The following is a 14735-nucleotide window of genomic DNA, read 5'->3' on the forward strand; positions in this document are numbered from 1 at the left end:
ACAAACACAGACACAGGATAAAGAGGGATATTAGAGAGAGATTTTAAAATGTGAATGTCTTTGTTCACTGTTATGTGACCATGCAAATGTTTATGTGTAATGTTATATAGGTGTGTATAGGAATTACAGAATTTATTGTAACAAAGTAAACAGATACTGGGTTAATATGACCTTTGACCCAACATTTTCTTACTGTTCCGACTTCCAGGGAGCAGATTCATAACCTGTGGAATATGATCAGTGAATACCTTAAAATCATGTAATTGTTTTCATTCCCATGAAGTATACATATTTTCATTTATGGTGCCCATTGACTGTGTAAGCTCTGTCTGGGGTTTGAATATTATAATAATAATGGGAATAATCAATAGTAATGAGTCAAAATCACTGTTCAGACTGTTCAGAGACACCTGGAGGTGGTCAGATGGAAGCAGTTTCTCTTTCAGACACTGAGATCAGGAGTTTAACAATGAGCCAGATGAAAAAGGCAGATGGAAGAATTATGACTGTGATGACGATAAACCCTTCTTCTGTTATGGCGGTGAGTTTTTTGAAGATCCACAAAAATAATATAACATTTCCATAGTTTACTCCAGCTTGAAACAGTCTGCAGATCCAGCTGAATTTATTATTTTACAGTATTTATGTATTAATTTACATCTATGTGTATTTATGTCTGTCTGTATTCTCACACACATAAGCTGCATCTGCATATTTGCTGTTGCAATTTAGTAATATATTAACACAATTTCTCAGAGACACGGTTGCCATAACTGAATCAACACACAAACACCTAAATTAGTAGTACACAACAACAACATTTTTCACTGGTATTTGTTGGGAATTCATTTGCATTGTTTTTCACGGTCCACTCTCTCTAACTTCCTGAAAGCAACAGGACGTTTGTTACTGTAGTTTGAACTGCTGATTTAGCCCGCTTGCCCACATGGTCAAAAGTTACAGCAACAGTGTCTGTGTCAAGTGTTAAGTGACTCTTAGCCCTCACCCTAACCCTCTTTTCGGAGTCACAACCATTAAGGGTGCTGAGGCGCACCCTTAATGGATCATACATAACTACAGAAACGTGCAATGACTAATGAAAAAGCGCTGCCTACAATCTTTGTCTGTGTGCCAAAGGGCATACTTTTGTCTGCCCCATGGTGGTATGTGTTTGATATATTTGTTTTTTCCTGGTGGCCCCTGATTAGTTGACACCACACAGTGAAATAACTGGATCTGAATTTTCTACTAGATAACATTTACCCCTTGAAACTGGCAAAATGTACATGGATCATTGGGGGACTGTTGTGATAATTGTAAAGTGAAAGCAGTTGCTAAGTGGCCACCCCGAGTTACTTTTTTAAACTTTTTTGCTGGCATGGTTTGGGTCCACTTATCCCCTTAGAGGGAAGGGTCACTGCAAATCAATACAAAGTTGTTCTGAGTGATCACCTTTATCCTATGATGAAACATTTCTATCCTGATGGGAGTGGTTTCTTCCAGGATGACAAGGCCCCAATTCACAGGGCACGAGGGGTCACTGAATGGTTTGATGAGTATGAAAATGATGTGAATCATATGCTATGGCCTTCACAGTCACCAGATCTCAACCCAAATGAAAATCTAAATGAAATGTCTGCAAGAGAGGGTCACTGAAAATAATTCATATTTTAAACAGTTTGCTCAGGTAGTATTTTGTGTCATGTACATTTTATCTGCTTGTGATATCTTTGTTTTCCATTACATTAGAATACGTCAGTCCTAAAGGACAAGGACTTCCTGCTTTTAACAGTGGACACATTCCTGGTAGTGATAAAGATCTGATGCCTCCACATTTTAATATTCAAAAGCAGACATCAACATAGTACGCAGAGAATATGTACAGGATTAATACTGTTGTACAACAGTCTCCGCCAGCACAGAAGGGAGAGACATCAGAGCAGAGTGAATCTGAGGAGAGCAGGAATCAGAAAAAGTAAGTTAAGACTCTGTATCATGTCAAATCTAAGTCTTCTTTGAGTTATTCTGAATTTTGTCTTTTCACATGATTTGAACAACTTTTTTTTAAAATCATGTGGTGTTCAGTATTTTACCTTAGGTAGACTCTAAGACCAAAACACCTGTTACTATGTCGCAGTCAAGTACAATCTCCCTTCAGTAAATATGTGAAGCTTACTGCATAATGTTAAGTTATGGTTGACATGGTGCCAGAGGGGTATTTTGAATTAAATGTAATATAACTCAATTTACTAAATGGATTTTTATTTTAAACGATGTCTTACGAAACTAATAAATAATAAAATAATAAAAACTAACATAGATCATTAAATGTGCCAATTATAATAATGTTATTTTCTTATTTTATCTTTAAGTTGGGAACTGAATTTTAAAAGGGAATTGTAAAATTTAAATTCAAAAGGTTTATAAATTTAACTTTTTGGTTACTCAGATCATCAAGCATGTGTCTCTTAAATGTATCTAGAATTAAATCATGTGAAGGTGCATTTAGTCACTATGATGCTGATCTCTGGAACAAACATGATGCCTAATGACCCGAGATCTGCTACAACTGTCTCTTCTTTTAAAAAAGTCTCAAAACATTGCTTTTTTCCTCAAGATTTTGGTAGTTAATTAGTTAGTGTGTGTGTGTGTGTGTGTGTGTGTGTGTGTGTGTGTGTGTGTGTGTGTGTGTGGTCTGTCATAGGCTACTTTTGGGGACGAATTTAAGACTTAGGACTAGTAAATTGGGACAGCTTGTCCAACTGGGGACAAAAGCCGTGTCCCCAAATGGAAAAAAAGTTCAGGGGTGGGTCAGTGGTTAAGGTTAAGGTAAGTATCCAGGAAATTAATGTACGTTTATGTAATGTCCCCCAAAATTGATCATTATATGTGTGTTCATTGTATGGATGGCTGAAAGGTTATTTTATTTATATGGAGTATTTTATTATATATGTGTTTTCTATCTCATCTGTTTATTGTTTTCTGTCTTTTACTGTAAAGCATATTGAGCTTACCTGTGTGTGAAATGTGCTTTATGAATACAATTGATTTGACTTGACTTTTCATCATTCCATTTACCAAAGTGCCTGCTGATCATATTCTGTCTCACAATTCATTTGTCTCCTACTTTAACATTTACAGTTTCCATTTAAAGATGTTTAAGCAATGTGCCACCTGAACATTACAGTAACTTAACCCACAGAACAACAGCTGGAGTATTCTCACCATTACCACTACCGTCATACTATTCATTACTAACATCCTTTATATTATATCTATATTTGTACATCAAATCTTACACTTTGATGGGCTTTGATGGGGTTTCTGAATGTGAACAACTGTTGTATCTGGTTTGATTATGATTTGCACATTTTCCACTGTATTCCTCTTTCTTATTAGACTTCTGCACAAGCCATGCGTGAGGGGAGAACTACAGTTTATTTAGCCTGAGCTTACAGTGTGTATTTATGCAAATGGAGACAAGCTGTTAAACTCACTGTGTTAAAATATCAGTTTCATCTAACAGGGCAAAGATGCAGTGGAGTCTGTTTCTGCTCATTCTGATGGGTAAGTGGATCATTGTAAAATATAAATGTAAAACAGACAAAACAGACACTGTTACTGACCCTTCCCACCCTCGCCCACACAAAGAAAACACACACACACACACACACACACACACACACACACACACACACACAAAGAAGTCCCACTCACATGAAGAGACAATGCAAAAAGAGATTTCTAAGTAAGGATGGATGTTAATGACAATTTTACAACCAATGCATGCAACATGTTGATGTAGTCCAAATAATGCTCCTCTCTAAGACTGTGTGATTTCATACTGTAGCTACAACTCACTAGCTTGATTCATAAAACAGTTGGTCTGCTCACTCTGTTTATCACATAAAATAACCAAGTAGGTGAGCTCAGTCTCATTAAATTAAAAGGATGGTGTAAGTAGTGGGTGGGATTTTGTTTTATTTATAAAATGCTTGCTATTTTTCAGCTCCAACAATATTTTCTCTGTTTTTAGGTTCCTCCTTAACATGTCAACAATATGAGTACCACTTTATTGAAGAGAAAAAGACCTGGTATGCCGCCCAGAAGTACTGCAGAGAGAACTATACAGATCTGGCCACAGTGTATAACATGACGGATGTGAGGAGACTCTGTTATTCTACAGAGAATCAAGAGGAAGCCTGGATTGGGCTGCGCAACCCACAGGACACAGGAGATGCCATGTGGCACTGGTCTCTGCCAGGGGTGGAGTACAATGCAACTGAGGCAAAATGGTGTCTTGGAGAACCAAGTGTTAGAAATTATGAGAGCTGTGGGTATATGACGTGGTATTTAAACTGCGAATATGATTTACTTTGTACTCAGAGACTCATGGGATTTATCTGCTATGATGGTGAGAATAATTTTGAGCCTATTTTGTACATTTTGGTTTTCTAACAGTTGCACTATATATAGATGTATCTTTTTGGAAGAAAATGATTTAAAACTACATCTACCTGAGCTTGTGTGTCTCAAAAATCATTCCAAAGCCACATGTATGTGACTTTTTTGGTCAAGAATGTAAGATTAATTAATAAGTTTGCTGAGATACTGCCACTTGCTTCATAAACTTTGGACAAAGGTATTCTAATGTAATGGAAAACACACAAACATAAAATGTACATAACACAAAATATAACCTGAGCAAACTGCTTAAATTATTTTAAGTGACCCTCTCTTGCTGTGTAGAACCGTGTTCTAACCAATTTCACTTGTGATTGAAAGAATAATGAGATCAAAATAACCACTCTAATGTTTGTACAATAAATACAAAGCAGCCAGTTAGCTCAGCTTTACTTAGCTTAGCAAGACTGGAAACAGTGAGAAACAGCTATTCTGGCTCTGTCCAAAGGTAACAAAATCCACCTACCAGCACATCTAAAGCTCACTAATTAAAACGTTATATCTCATTTGGATTAAACAAACAAGATATAAAATGTTAATTAGTGAGCTTTAGATGTGCTAGTAGGCAGATTTAGTTACTGTTTCCAGTCTTTTACTAAGCTAAGCTAACTAGCTGCTGACAGTAGATTTACATTCACCAAACAAACATGAGAGTGATATCAGCAATAAAGCAAAGAAACGTGTTTCCCAAAATGTTTAACTATTCCTTTAAGTAATCCATCATTTTGTACCTCTCACACACTTTTCACTAATTTCTAGAAAATCTCTGAACTGAACTAATGAAGTAAATTGAATCCATTATTTTGCTTTACATTACTAAATAAATGTGTATTTCATAAAAAAGACTATTGAAAGAATTTTAGATGATGCAAGTTTTTCTGTTTGCTCCACAGAAAAGAAGCCACACAAAAAATTCAATTTGATTAAAGAAAAGAAGACGTGGCAAAAGGCTCAGAGCTACTGCAGAGAACATCACACGGACCTGGTCAGCGGGCTCAACCAGTTAGAAGACGAAAAGCTAAAGGAAGAGATAAAAAACACTTATTTCAGATATTGGGTCGGCTTGTTCAGAGATAATTGGAGGTGGTCAGATGGGAGTCTGTCCTCTTTCAGACACTGGGATCACATTGGTAATCAGCAAACCATACGGAAATGTGCAATGACCACGTTGGATGAAACAGGCAGATGGAAGACTGATGACTGTCGTGAAAAAAAATCCTTCTTCTGCTATGACGGTGGGTTTTCATAGTTTGCTCCATGGGAACAGCACTGGAAACAGTCTGAAGGTCAAGCTGGATTTATTGATTTATTCATTCATTTTACATCTAGATTCTGTAGCCTATGTATTCTTACCTCACAGCTACATGTACATGAACTAACTAACTGTTTTTTTGTTTTTTTTACAGTGATTAGTTTCTTAAATTGTGCAGCTTTCAGTTTGTTAAGTCTTGTTTACATCAGAGACCTTGTGTTTATCAGAGATGCCACAAGCTCTAAAATAATTTTCATACTTTTCATACATTTTTTTTTTTTTGGATGAAAAAGGTCAAATTTAAAGATATTTAACTTTGACACCAAACATAATATCCGTGACTACAACCTACTTTTTTAATATTAGCTTTTGAAAATCCTTATTGGAGTCCAGAGTCCTCAACAATGAACCAAACAAAGCTACTAGTATGATCCTGTGTTTGTCTCAATTTTATTCCATGACAGATAAAGTGATCCTGATCAACAAAAACAAGACCTGGGAGGAGGCCTTGTATTACTGCAGAGAGAAATACCGTGACCTGGTCTCCATCACTAACCGTCACCAGCAGAGATGGGTCAAAGAGAGAGCCAAGAAGGCTGACAGTCCCTACATCTGGCTGGGACTACGCTACACCTGCACTCTGGATTTCTGGTTCTGGGTCAGTGATGAGGTCGTCTCCTATAAGAACTGGGCCTCACCTGGACAGAAGGATGAGTGTGACATGTCTGGAGCCATGGACAGAGGAGGACAACATCAGTGGATCAGTCAGCATGATAATGAGAAGTATAATTTCATCTGTTCCAAGTTTTAAAACCTTTGATTTTCATTTACTCACTTTGTTTGGTTGTGTATTTTTCTTGAACAATTTTATATTATTACTGTTCCATTGCTTCATTCAGTTTTAGAGAAAGTACGACACTAAAGGCAATTACAAGTACTGCAGGATTACTAAACTTCATCTGTGCTCTTTAGTAAGTTGTGAAATGAAATGTAAAACAAAAAATTAGATGTTGCACTGAATGACTACTAAGAATGTTCACATTTCAGTAGCTGCCTGGACAATTATTATTAATATGAATATATATTTTTCTGTCTCTTTGTCCTGATTCAGGGACATCTGAGCTCTCTTTGTCATGCTGGATGACATATCACTACTTTGTTTATCCATGAGGATTTTGTTACATTTTTCTTTTAAAGTGTGGGCTTTTTGTTCATCTTTTGAGGCTATATTTTCCATCCCATCAGGGTGGTAGTATGTATACAAGAGGAAATAGAAATAAATATACCAATCCATACTGGTGTGCTGTAGTAAATATCTCATATACTCACTCTGGAATATTTTATCTTAATTTTTAAAGTTTTGGTTAAGATCTGGTGATGGTGACGAAATGTAAAATCATATTTCTTTGAGTTTTATGTAAACAGATCATTGATTTATTTGATGCTCAATAAACTGTTAAACTACATAGTGTATTTTTCTTTTTTATGTTCAACCAGTGATGCCTGATTTTAGAATGAAAATGCAGACCATAATGTACAGTGTGAAAGCACTTGTTAAAGAATACCATCACAATAGAACTTAGCAAAGAGTAACATTAATGACTGCAAAACAAAGCAAAAACAACAACAACAATCCCAAACATGTCTGGACATGTTCTGAAACTGATTTACATATAATTGTTGTTTTTAAATCTTTCTGGGTGTCATTCTTAAATGACAGTCGATTAAGAGAAGTGGTGGAAGACCTACACAGATCCTATTTAAGTAAAAGCACCAGGACCAAATAAAAACACTCCATTAGCAGTAAAAGTTCTTCATTAGTAAAGGTATGAACAAAATGTACTTAAATTATCAAAAGTAAAAGTTTGCTCAACAGAATAATGGCCCTGGCTGTTACTGATACAATATATTATTATAGATCAGTGTTTATGCATCAGTGTTTACCCACCACATAAATGTGGTGGGTAAAAGTACAATATTTCCCTCTGCAGTGTAGTGAAGTACAAGTAGACTATGGGAATGCTCAAGAAAGTAGGAAGTCATGTTTTTGTTGTTGTTGTCCTTTTAGTTACTGTAAGTTAGGTTTGTTTTTGTTGGTGACACCTTGGGCTATTTATTAAATATGACAGGGCGCACCAAGGCACAACATCAGCAACAACCATCAGCAGCTGCCAGCAGCGCTTCACTCTAACATGTTAAGACTTGTATTTGTTTGCCCGAATAAAAATACATTATTCTGCAAAGCACAAATAGTGTTTTTTTTTTTCAAATAGTTCTTGCATACAAATAAAAGAAAAAACATGTCAAATATCACCACGCAGGTCGGTTACATCGTTATCTCAGTCTCTCTCCTCTGCTCCGCGGTTACGTCTATCAGCAGGTCTCAACGAGGGGAGTCACATCCACCTGCTGCATGAGGCACATTTCCTAAATTGGACATCACTCCCGGAGTTGGGGGTGTTGCCTAGAGATAAAGTTGAGTTACTGACATAGGTGCCCTGCTCCAAAGGGACTTTCCATAACCTGTTGTTCCCCTTCTCCTTTTCACAAAGTTAGGTTGTAAAAAGTAAACAAAAAATAAAAAGTAGAAAGCAATAATGGGCTTTGAAGTTCTTCCTTACATGTTACACGCTGTGCTGTATCTGTGTTATGGATGTATAAATAGGTCGTCTATGATCTGGGAGACTCTAGTTTGAGGACTCCCACTCACATGAAGAGACAATGCAAAAAGAGGTTTTTAAAGTAAAGATGCATTTTTATGACAATTTTACAACCAATGCATGCAACGTGTTGATGTAGTACAAATAATGCTCCTTTCTAAGACTGTGTGTGATTTCATACTGTAGATACAACTCACTAGTTTGATTCATAAAACAGTTGGTCTGCTCACTCTGCTTATCACTTGAAATAACCAAGTTAGTGAGCTCAGTCTCATTAAATTAAAAGGATGGTGTAAGTAGTGGGTGTGACTTTGGATTTTGCTTTATTTATGATATGCTTGAAATTCTTCAACTCCAACAATGCAGTATCTTCTCTGGTTTTAGGTTCCTTCTTCATTTGTCTATGTATATTATATTATATGAGTACCACTTTATTAGAGAGGAAAAGACCTGGAATGACGCCCAGATGTAATGCAGAGAGAACTATACAGACCTGGCCACAGTGTATAACATGACAGACGTGAGGAGACTCCGTAACTCTACAGAGAATCCACAGGAAGCCTGGATTGGGCTGCACAACCCACCGGGCACAAGAAACTGGCACCAGTCTCTGCCAGGGCTGAAGTACAATGCAAGTGAGGCAATCATTTGTTGGAAATTATGAGAGCTATGTGCTGATAATTAAACATAATAGTCACTTATACTTGGTGGTTATCCCTTGTACTGAGAAACATGGACTTATCTGCTATGATGGTGAGAATAGTTATGGGCCTCTTATGTACATTTTGGTTTTCTAACAGTTGCCCTATATATGGATGTATCTCTTTGGATGAAAATGATTTAAAACTACATAACTACCTGAGCTTGTGTGTCTCAAAAATCATTCCAAAGCCACATGTATGTGACTTTTGTTTTGTCAAGAACATGAGATTGATTGGTAAGTTTGGTGAGATACTTCCACTTGCTTCTTTAACTGTATTTTAATCAATTTCACTTGTGATTGAAAGAATAATGAGATCAAAAGAACCACTCTCATGTTTGTACAATAAATACAAAGCAGCCAGTTAGCTCAGCTTAGCTTAGCAAGACTGGAACCATTGAGAAACAGCTATTCTGGCTCTGTTCAAAGGTAACAATTAAAATGTTACATCTCATTTGTTTAATCCGTACAAAACTGAAGTGTAAAACCAATAATTTGTTCTTTTATGAGGGGTTATGTGCTGGACTGTTTCTTTACTGGGAGCAGTTGCCAGGCAACCAGCAGAGACTCCAGGAAGTTAATGCTCAAGAAATAGTCTGGCCCATAACATCCCCACAAAAAACCCTCAGTGTCACTCTGAGAGAAGTATCACTTCTCAGTGTTTTTGTATGGGATAAACAAACAAGATATAAAATATTAATTAGTGAGCTTTAGATGTGCTAGTAGGCAGATTTTGTTACTGTTTCCAGTCTTTAGTTTGTGTACCTAAAACTGTGGAAGTGTCTATGTGGCCAGATAAAACTTAATATTTGCACCTGTCTAAAAAAGCCTGTTTTTGAAACAAACTGAACTGTTTTTTTTAAACCAGCGAAATTATTAGAGTATGTCAACATATATTTTTTCACATGGTTCAAAAAGGTTAGGACCACATGACTCCGTACATCTCAGTAGGTTGTTAAGACTTGGAGATCCAGATCTGACTCTCAATCTGGAATTCATTTTGTCCCACATTTCCAGTGTATTTGCTTCAAATAATCATAATATGTATAAGGGATACAAAAATACTCTGCTTGGAACAATAATGTTTGTCAGAAAAAAGTATAATTACAATGTTAAAATCCTTAAAATGGCATCTCCTCCTTCTCCCTCATTAAAATTTCCTGAATCTATGAATATGCAAATTAAATGTTTTTCAATAGTTTAACTGCTGTATACAATATATCTCCTACCTCACTGTAAAGTCCATTCTCAGTGTTTGTGCACTGCAAGTTGAATACTGGACCATAGTTGTCTTCCAAAGTAGTTGTGATGTCACAAAATCCTGCTCATAGGCCCACCCCTTAAAGTCAGCACAGAGAAACTTTCCACTTTTAAGCAGATGAATGTGAAAACAGCCTCCTAGTGACAAACTCTGCACATACGTCATTATGCACAGTAAAGCTCAAACATCCAACTGTAGGAACAGGAAGAAAAACACATTTTTGAGTGAAGGGGGACTTTAATTTATTTGGAAGTCTCCAACTCCACCAGTGTCTTCATCAGTGGGGGCTGGTGACGCAAAAGATTGGAGATTTTTTTGAGAAAAACCAACATGTAGTCTTACAACAAACTGCATCATACTATATCATTGTCCCCCACCTGATGAAATCGGAGGGGTGGGGGACAATTTTATATGACAATAAAACAATTTGCTACGCTATCAGTTTCTCTATATTTTACCGCTCTTCTTCTCTTACCAGTTTGTCACACTCACGTACGTTACGGTGGTAGAGAATTGGAGATAAAATCTGGAAACTGTCATTGAACCAACGCCATGTCAATATTGCATTCTGGTTGTCGATTGGTTAGTGAGGACGTCCTCCCTTGGAACGTCATTTTACGTGTCTTGGCCAATCATAGATTAGCATGAAAATAAATGAAGTACACTAAATTGATGTAAGTGATCCCACCCTAAGGAGGACAGCAGGAGCACGTCCCCCTCTGACTCCCACTCCTCACCCACTGCCCCCCACCACCACTTCACACCAGTCTGTGTGAAGTGGTGGTGGTGGTTTATTTCAACCAAATACTCTGTTTTATATTTTGATCTCCCTCTTGCTTCCCAAAAAATAGAGGGGCAACCTCCTCTGCCTCTATGGACCCGCCTCCTCTGGTCTTCATATAACACAGCTACACTCTAACATGTGACTGGTGTTGATCCTGTTCTCCTCTAGTGTTGTCTTGGTCTTTTCTAAAGATAATAAAGCTAAAACGTGTACAGATCTCTCTATCAGTATTAGAGGCTGAAGATAACCCATGCCTGATGTCCACAGGGATGCAAATTGTACACAAACACAGACACAGGAAGATAAAGAGGGATATTAGAAAGAGATTATAAAATGTCTGAATGTGAATGTCTTTGTTCACTGTTATGTGACCATGCAAATGTTTATGTGTAATGTTATATAGGTGTGTATAGGAATTACAGAATTTATGGTAACAAAGTAAACAGATACTGGGCTAATATGACCTTTGACCCAACATTTTCTTACTGTTCCAACTTGCAGGGAGCAGATTCATAACCAGTGGAATATTATCAGTGAATACCTTAAAATCATGTTATTGTTTTCATTCCCTTGAAGTATTCATATTTTTTATTCATGGTGCCCATTGACTGTGTAAACTCTGTCTGGGGTTTGAATATTATAATAATAATACGAATCATCAACAAAAATTGGTCAAAATCATTGTTCAGTTTGTTCAGAGACACCTGGAGGTGGTCAGATGGAAGCAGTTTCTCTTTCAGACACTGGGATCAAGACTTTAATAATCAAAGGGGAATGTGTCATGTTGGATGAAAAAGGCAGATGGAAGAATTATAACTGTGATGACGATAAACGCTTCTTCTGTTATGACGGTGGGTTATAAGATCCACAAAGATAATATAACATTTCCATATTTTGCTCCGGCTGGAAACAGTCTGAAGATCCAGCTGAATTGATTATTTTACAGTATTTATGTATTAATTTACATATACATGTATGTCTGTCTGTCTGTATCGTCACACACATAAGCTGCATCTGTATATTTGCTGTTGCATTTATATTAACACAATTTCTCAGAGACACAGTTGCCATAACTGAATCAACACACAAAAACCTAAAGTAGTAGTACACAACAACAACAACATTGAACTGGAATATATTGCAAATTCATTTTCATTGTTTTTCATGATCCACTCTCTCTCACTTCCTGAAAGCAACAGGATGTTTGTTACTGTAGTTTGGCCTGCTGATTTGCCCACTTGCCCACACGGTCAACAGTTGCAGCAACATTGTCTGTGTCAAGTGTTAAGTGACTCTGAGCGCTAACCTTAACCCTCTTCTTGGAGTCACAACCAGGGGTGTGTGGTCATACATAACTACAGAAATGTGCAGTGACTAATGAAAAGCGCCGCCTGCCAAATTTGTCTGTGTGCCAAAGGGCGTACTTTTGTCTGCCAGACGGCAGTATGTGTGTGATATATTTGGTTTTTCCTGGTGGCCCCTGATTGGTTGACACCACACACTGAAAATAACTGGATCTGGGGCAGAAAGTTTTGCGCCCAAGAAATGTGCCAGACTAGGTGATTTTCTACTAGACAACATTTACCCCCTGAAAGCAGGCAAAATGTACATGGATCATTGGGGTACTGTTGTGATAATTGTAAGGTGAAAGCAGCTGCTAAGTGGCCACCAAAAGATACTTTTTTTAAACTTTTAGAAACCATTTGCCTAGTTGCTGGCCACCAGTAGCTGGCTCCCCGCCACACTGTATGGCTCATGCTGCCGTAATTCTGCCATGTCTCCACCATTTTTCCTCTGGCTTCCTCACACTTCTGCATTTTGGACCCACAGAGCATTCTCAGTAGAGTCTTTCTACAGCTCGTCCGAGACTTCTGCTGGCTGAACCAGCTGACTTCCGGTGGTTCCTACTTCACTTGAATGGAGAACACAGACATGCGCAGAGATACAGGCAAACAACTATGACTAATGAATTAAATTACAAATAAATAAACATTACATTACAGTATAGATGCTGAACAATGCTGATAATTGATCAATTGCTGAAGTCGTTTTTCAAGCAAGAATGTCAAACATTCACTTATCCCAGCCTTTATAGTGTAAGGATTTGTTGCTTTTTGCACAGCTTCTTTGATAATTGGCCTGTTAGTTGATGGCCTCCTGTAGAGCTCAGTAAAAGATATGAAACACTTTATTGTTTTACTGTGGAATGTTTGAGAAATTGGTGTTTGGAGTGAAATGGTTAAATAGCTGGGATACCATTCACAACAGTAGGGAGCTTGGTCTTTCCTCAGAACAAGAGCGCCAAGAGTTGATGAACAGCATTCCTTTGGTTATCCAAGAAACAAGGACTAAGACACACATACCTTGTGTAGTGGCTACGTTTGTAAGCAGTACTAGAGAAATACACTTCCTTTTAATAACTTGGACTAATGTTACTCATGTAATATGTGTAAACGCTAGCTTATCAGGATGGCTAATTTTAGCTAGCATTAATGTTAGCCAAGCTAACAAGCTAAGCTCGTACCATATAGTGCTTGGTGACCCGCCTAGTTTATAATTAATGTTTACATTACAGAGAGCTTGAAACTTTTTTTTTTTAACTTTTAATATTAGTTAAGTTAGGTAGTTAAGCTAACTAATTTGTGAGGTAACAGCCTTAAAGGGTAACTACCATGAATTTATTATAAGAACTGGATACCGGACTCAAAGATGGCGCCTATTTAATCGAGTGAGATTTGCTTGCCTGGCACATGAGCTAAAAAAGTTTCTACCTTCCAAGTTTACCTCCACGTTGTGCATCCCACTGAATATGCACAGTAGTGTTTCTCTTGCTGGTCCCACCCTTGACTTCCGACTTGGCCCATAAACTTTACATTGATGACGTCACAGATTTTAAAAACGCTTTTCTGGGCTCTAGGAAAGTTTTACAAATATAAAACCTTAATGGATCAAAATTTCATGATAGAGTCATAATTGACCTTATTTACAGTTCGAGGTGTCCTATCAACAGTTTTATAGAGGTCTCTTTTATAATGACGGTCTATGGGGAAAATGCTTTTTGGGCCACAAATGGCCACTAAGCAAAACTGGCAGCTAGGCTTAGTGGTAGTGCTGTATCCAGTTCTCTTAATACATCCATGGTAACTTACACTCAAATTCTGCTAGCTCCCTCCATCCCAGCATATTCAAAAAATGCAATAGAGGACTGGAGGACACTGTAGGGGGCGTGGGCTCCTGGCTATGTAGTGTGTGACTCAGGGGTTTCATGGGACACTGACTGACCACCGCTGGGCTAGCGGGTCTATTATGAGAGGCTCTCCGGTGCATGTATGTCTGTGGGGGAGTATTAGTATAAAGCCATAGCCCTGCTGTTAGCACAGTTATTGTTGGGCTCATGTGTTGTGTTTACTGCCACAGAAAAAGAATACATCTCTTATATCTTATGTTGAAATTATCACGCTAAAGAAACCAAGACAGTTGCAGTGCGAGAGAAATGTCAAAATAAAAACAAACCTGTGCTGGTTGAGACTGGGTCTTTACAGATTGCAGAGGCACAGTGCTGTAGGTAACTCTCCTCTTTAGTAGCCAGTAACTAATAAGTGATACCTTTTCTT

At 37.6% G+C, this 14735-nt stretch overlaps 1 protein-coding gene and 1 long non-coding RNA gene across 2 annotated transcripts; one reads left to right on the forward strand and one right to left on the reverse strand.

Annotated features, from left to right (window-relative positions):
• Positions 1–1914: 1914 nt before the first annotated feature.
• On the reverse strand, positions 1915–3579 carry LOC137174094 (uncharacterized). The gene is made up of 2 exons (XR_010925273.1): positions 3498–3579; positions 1915–1950 (listed from the first exon to the last, which is right to left on the reverse strand). It is a non-coding gene; the product is annotated as an uncharacterized lncRNA (long non-coding RNA).
• Positions 3580–5549: 1970 nt separating this feature from the next.
• On the forward strand, positions 5550–7215 carry LOC137174092 (snaclec 7-like). The gene is made up of 3 exons (XM_067579143.1): positions 5550–5699; positions 6181–6499; positions 6828–7215. Exons 1-3 carry the CDS (start codon positions 5624–5626, stop codon positions 6835–6837), a joined length of 405 nt encoding a protein of 134 aa, XP_067435244.1. The 5' UTR covers positions 5550–5623; the 3' UTR covers positions 6838–7215.
• The last annotated feature ends 7520 nt before the right edge of the window (positions 7216–14735 follow it).

The sequence above is a fragment of the Thunnus thynnus genome, chromosome 22 (assembly GCF_963924715.1).
Source record: "Thunnus thynnus chromosome 22, fThuThy2.1, whole genome shotgun sequence".
Taxonomy (NCBI): domain Eukaryota; kingdom Metazoa; phylum Chordata; class Actinopteri; order Scombriformes; family Scombridae; genus Thunnus; species Thunnus thynnus.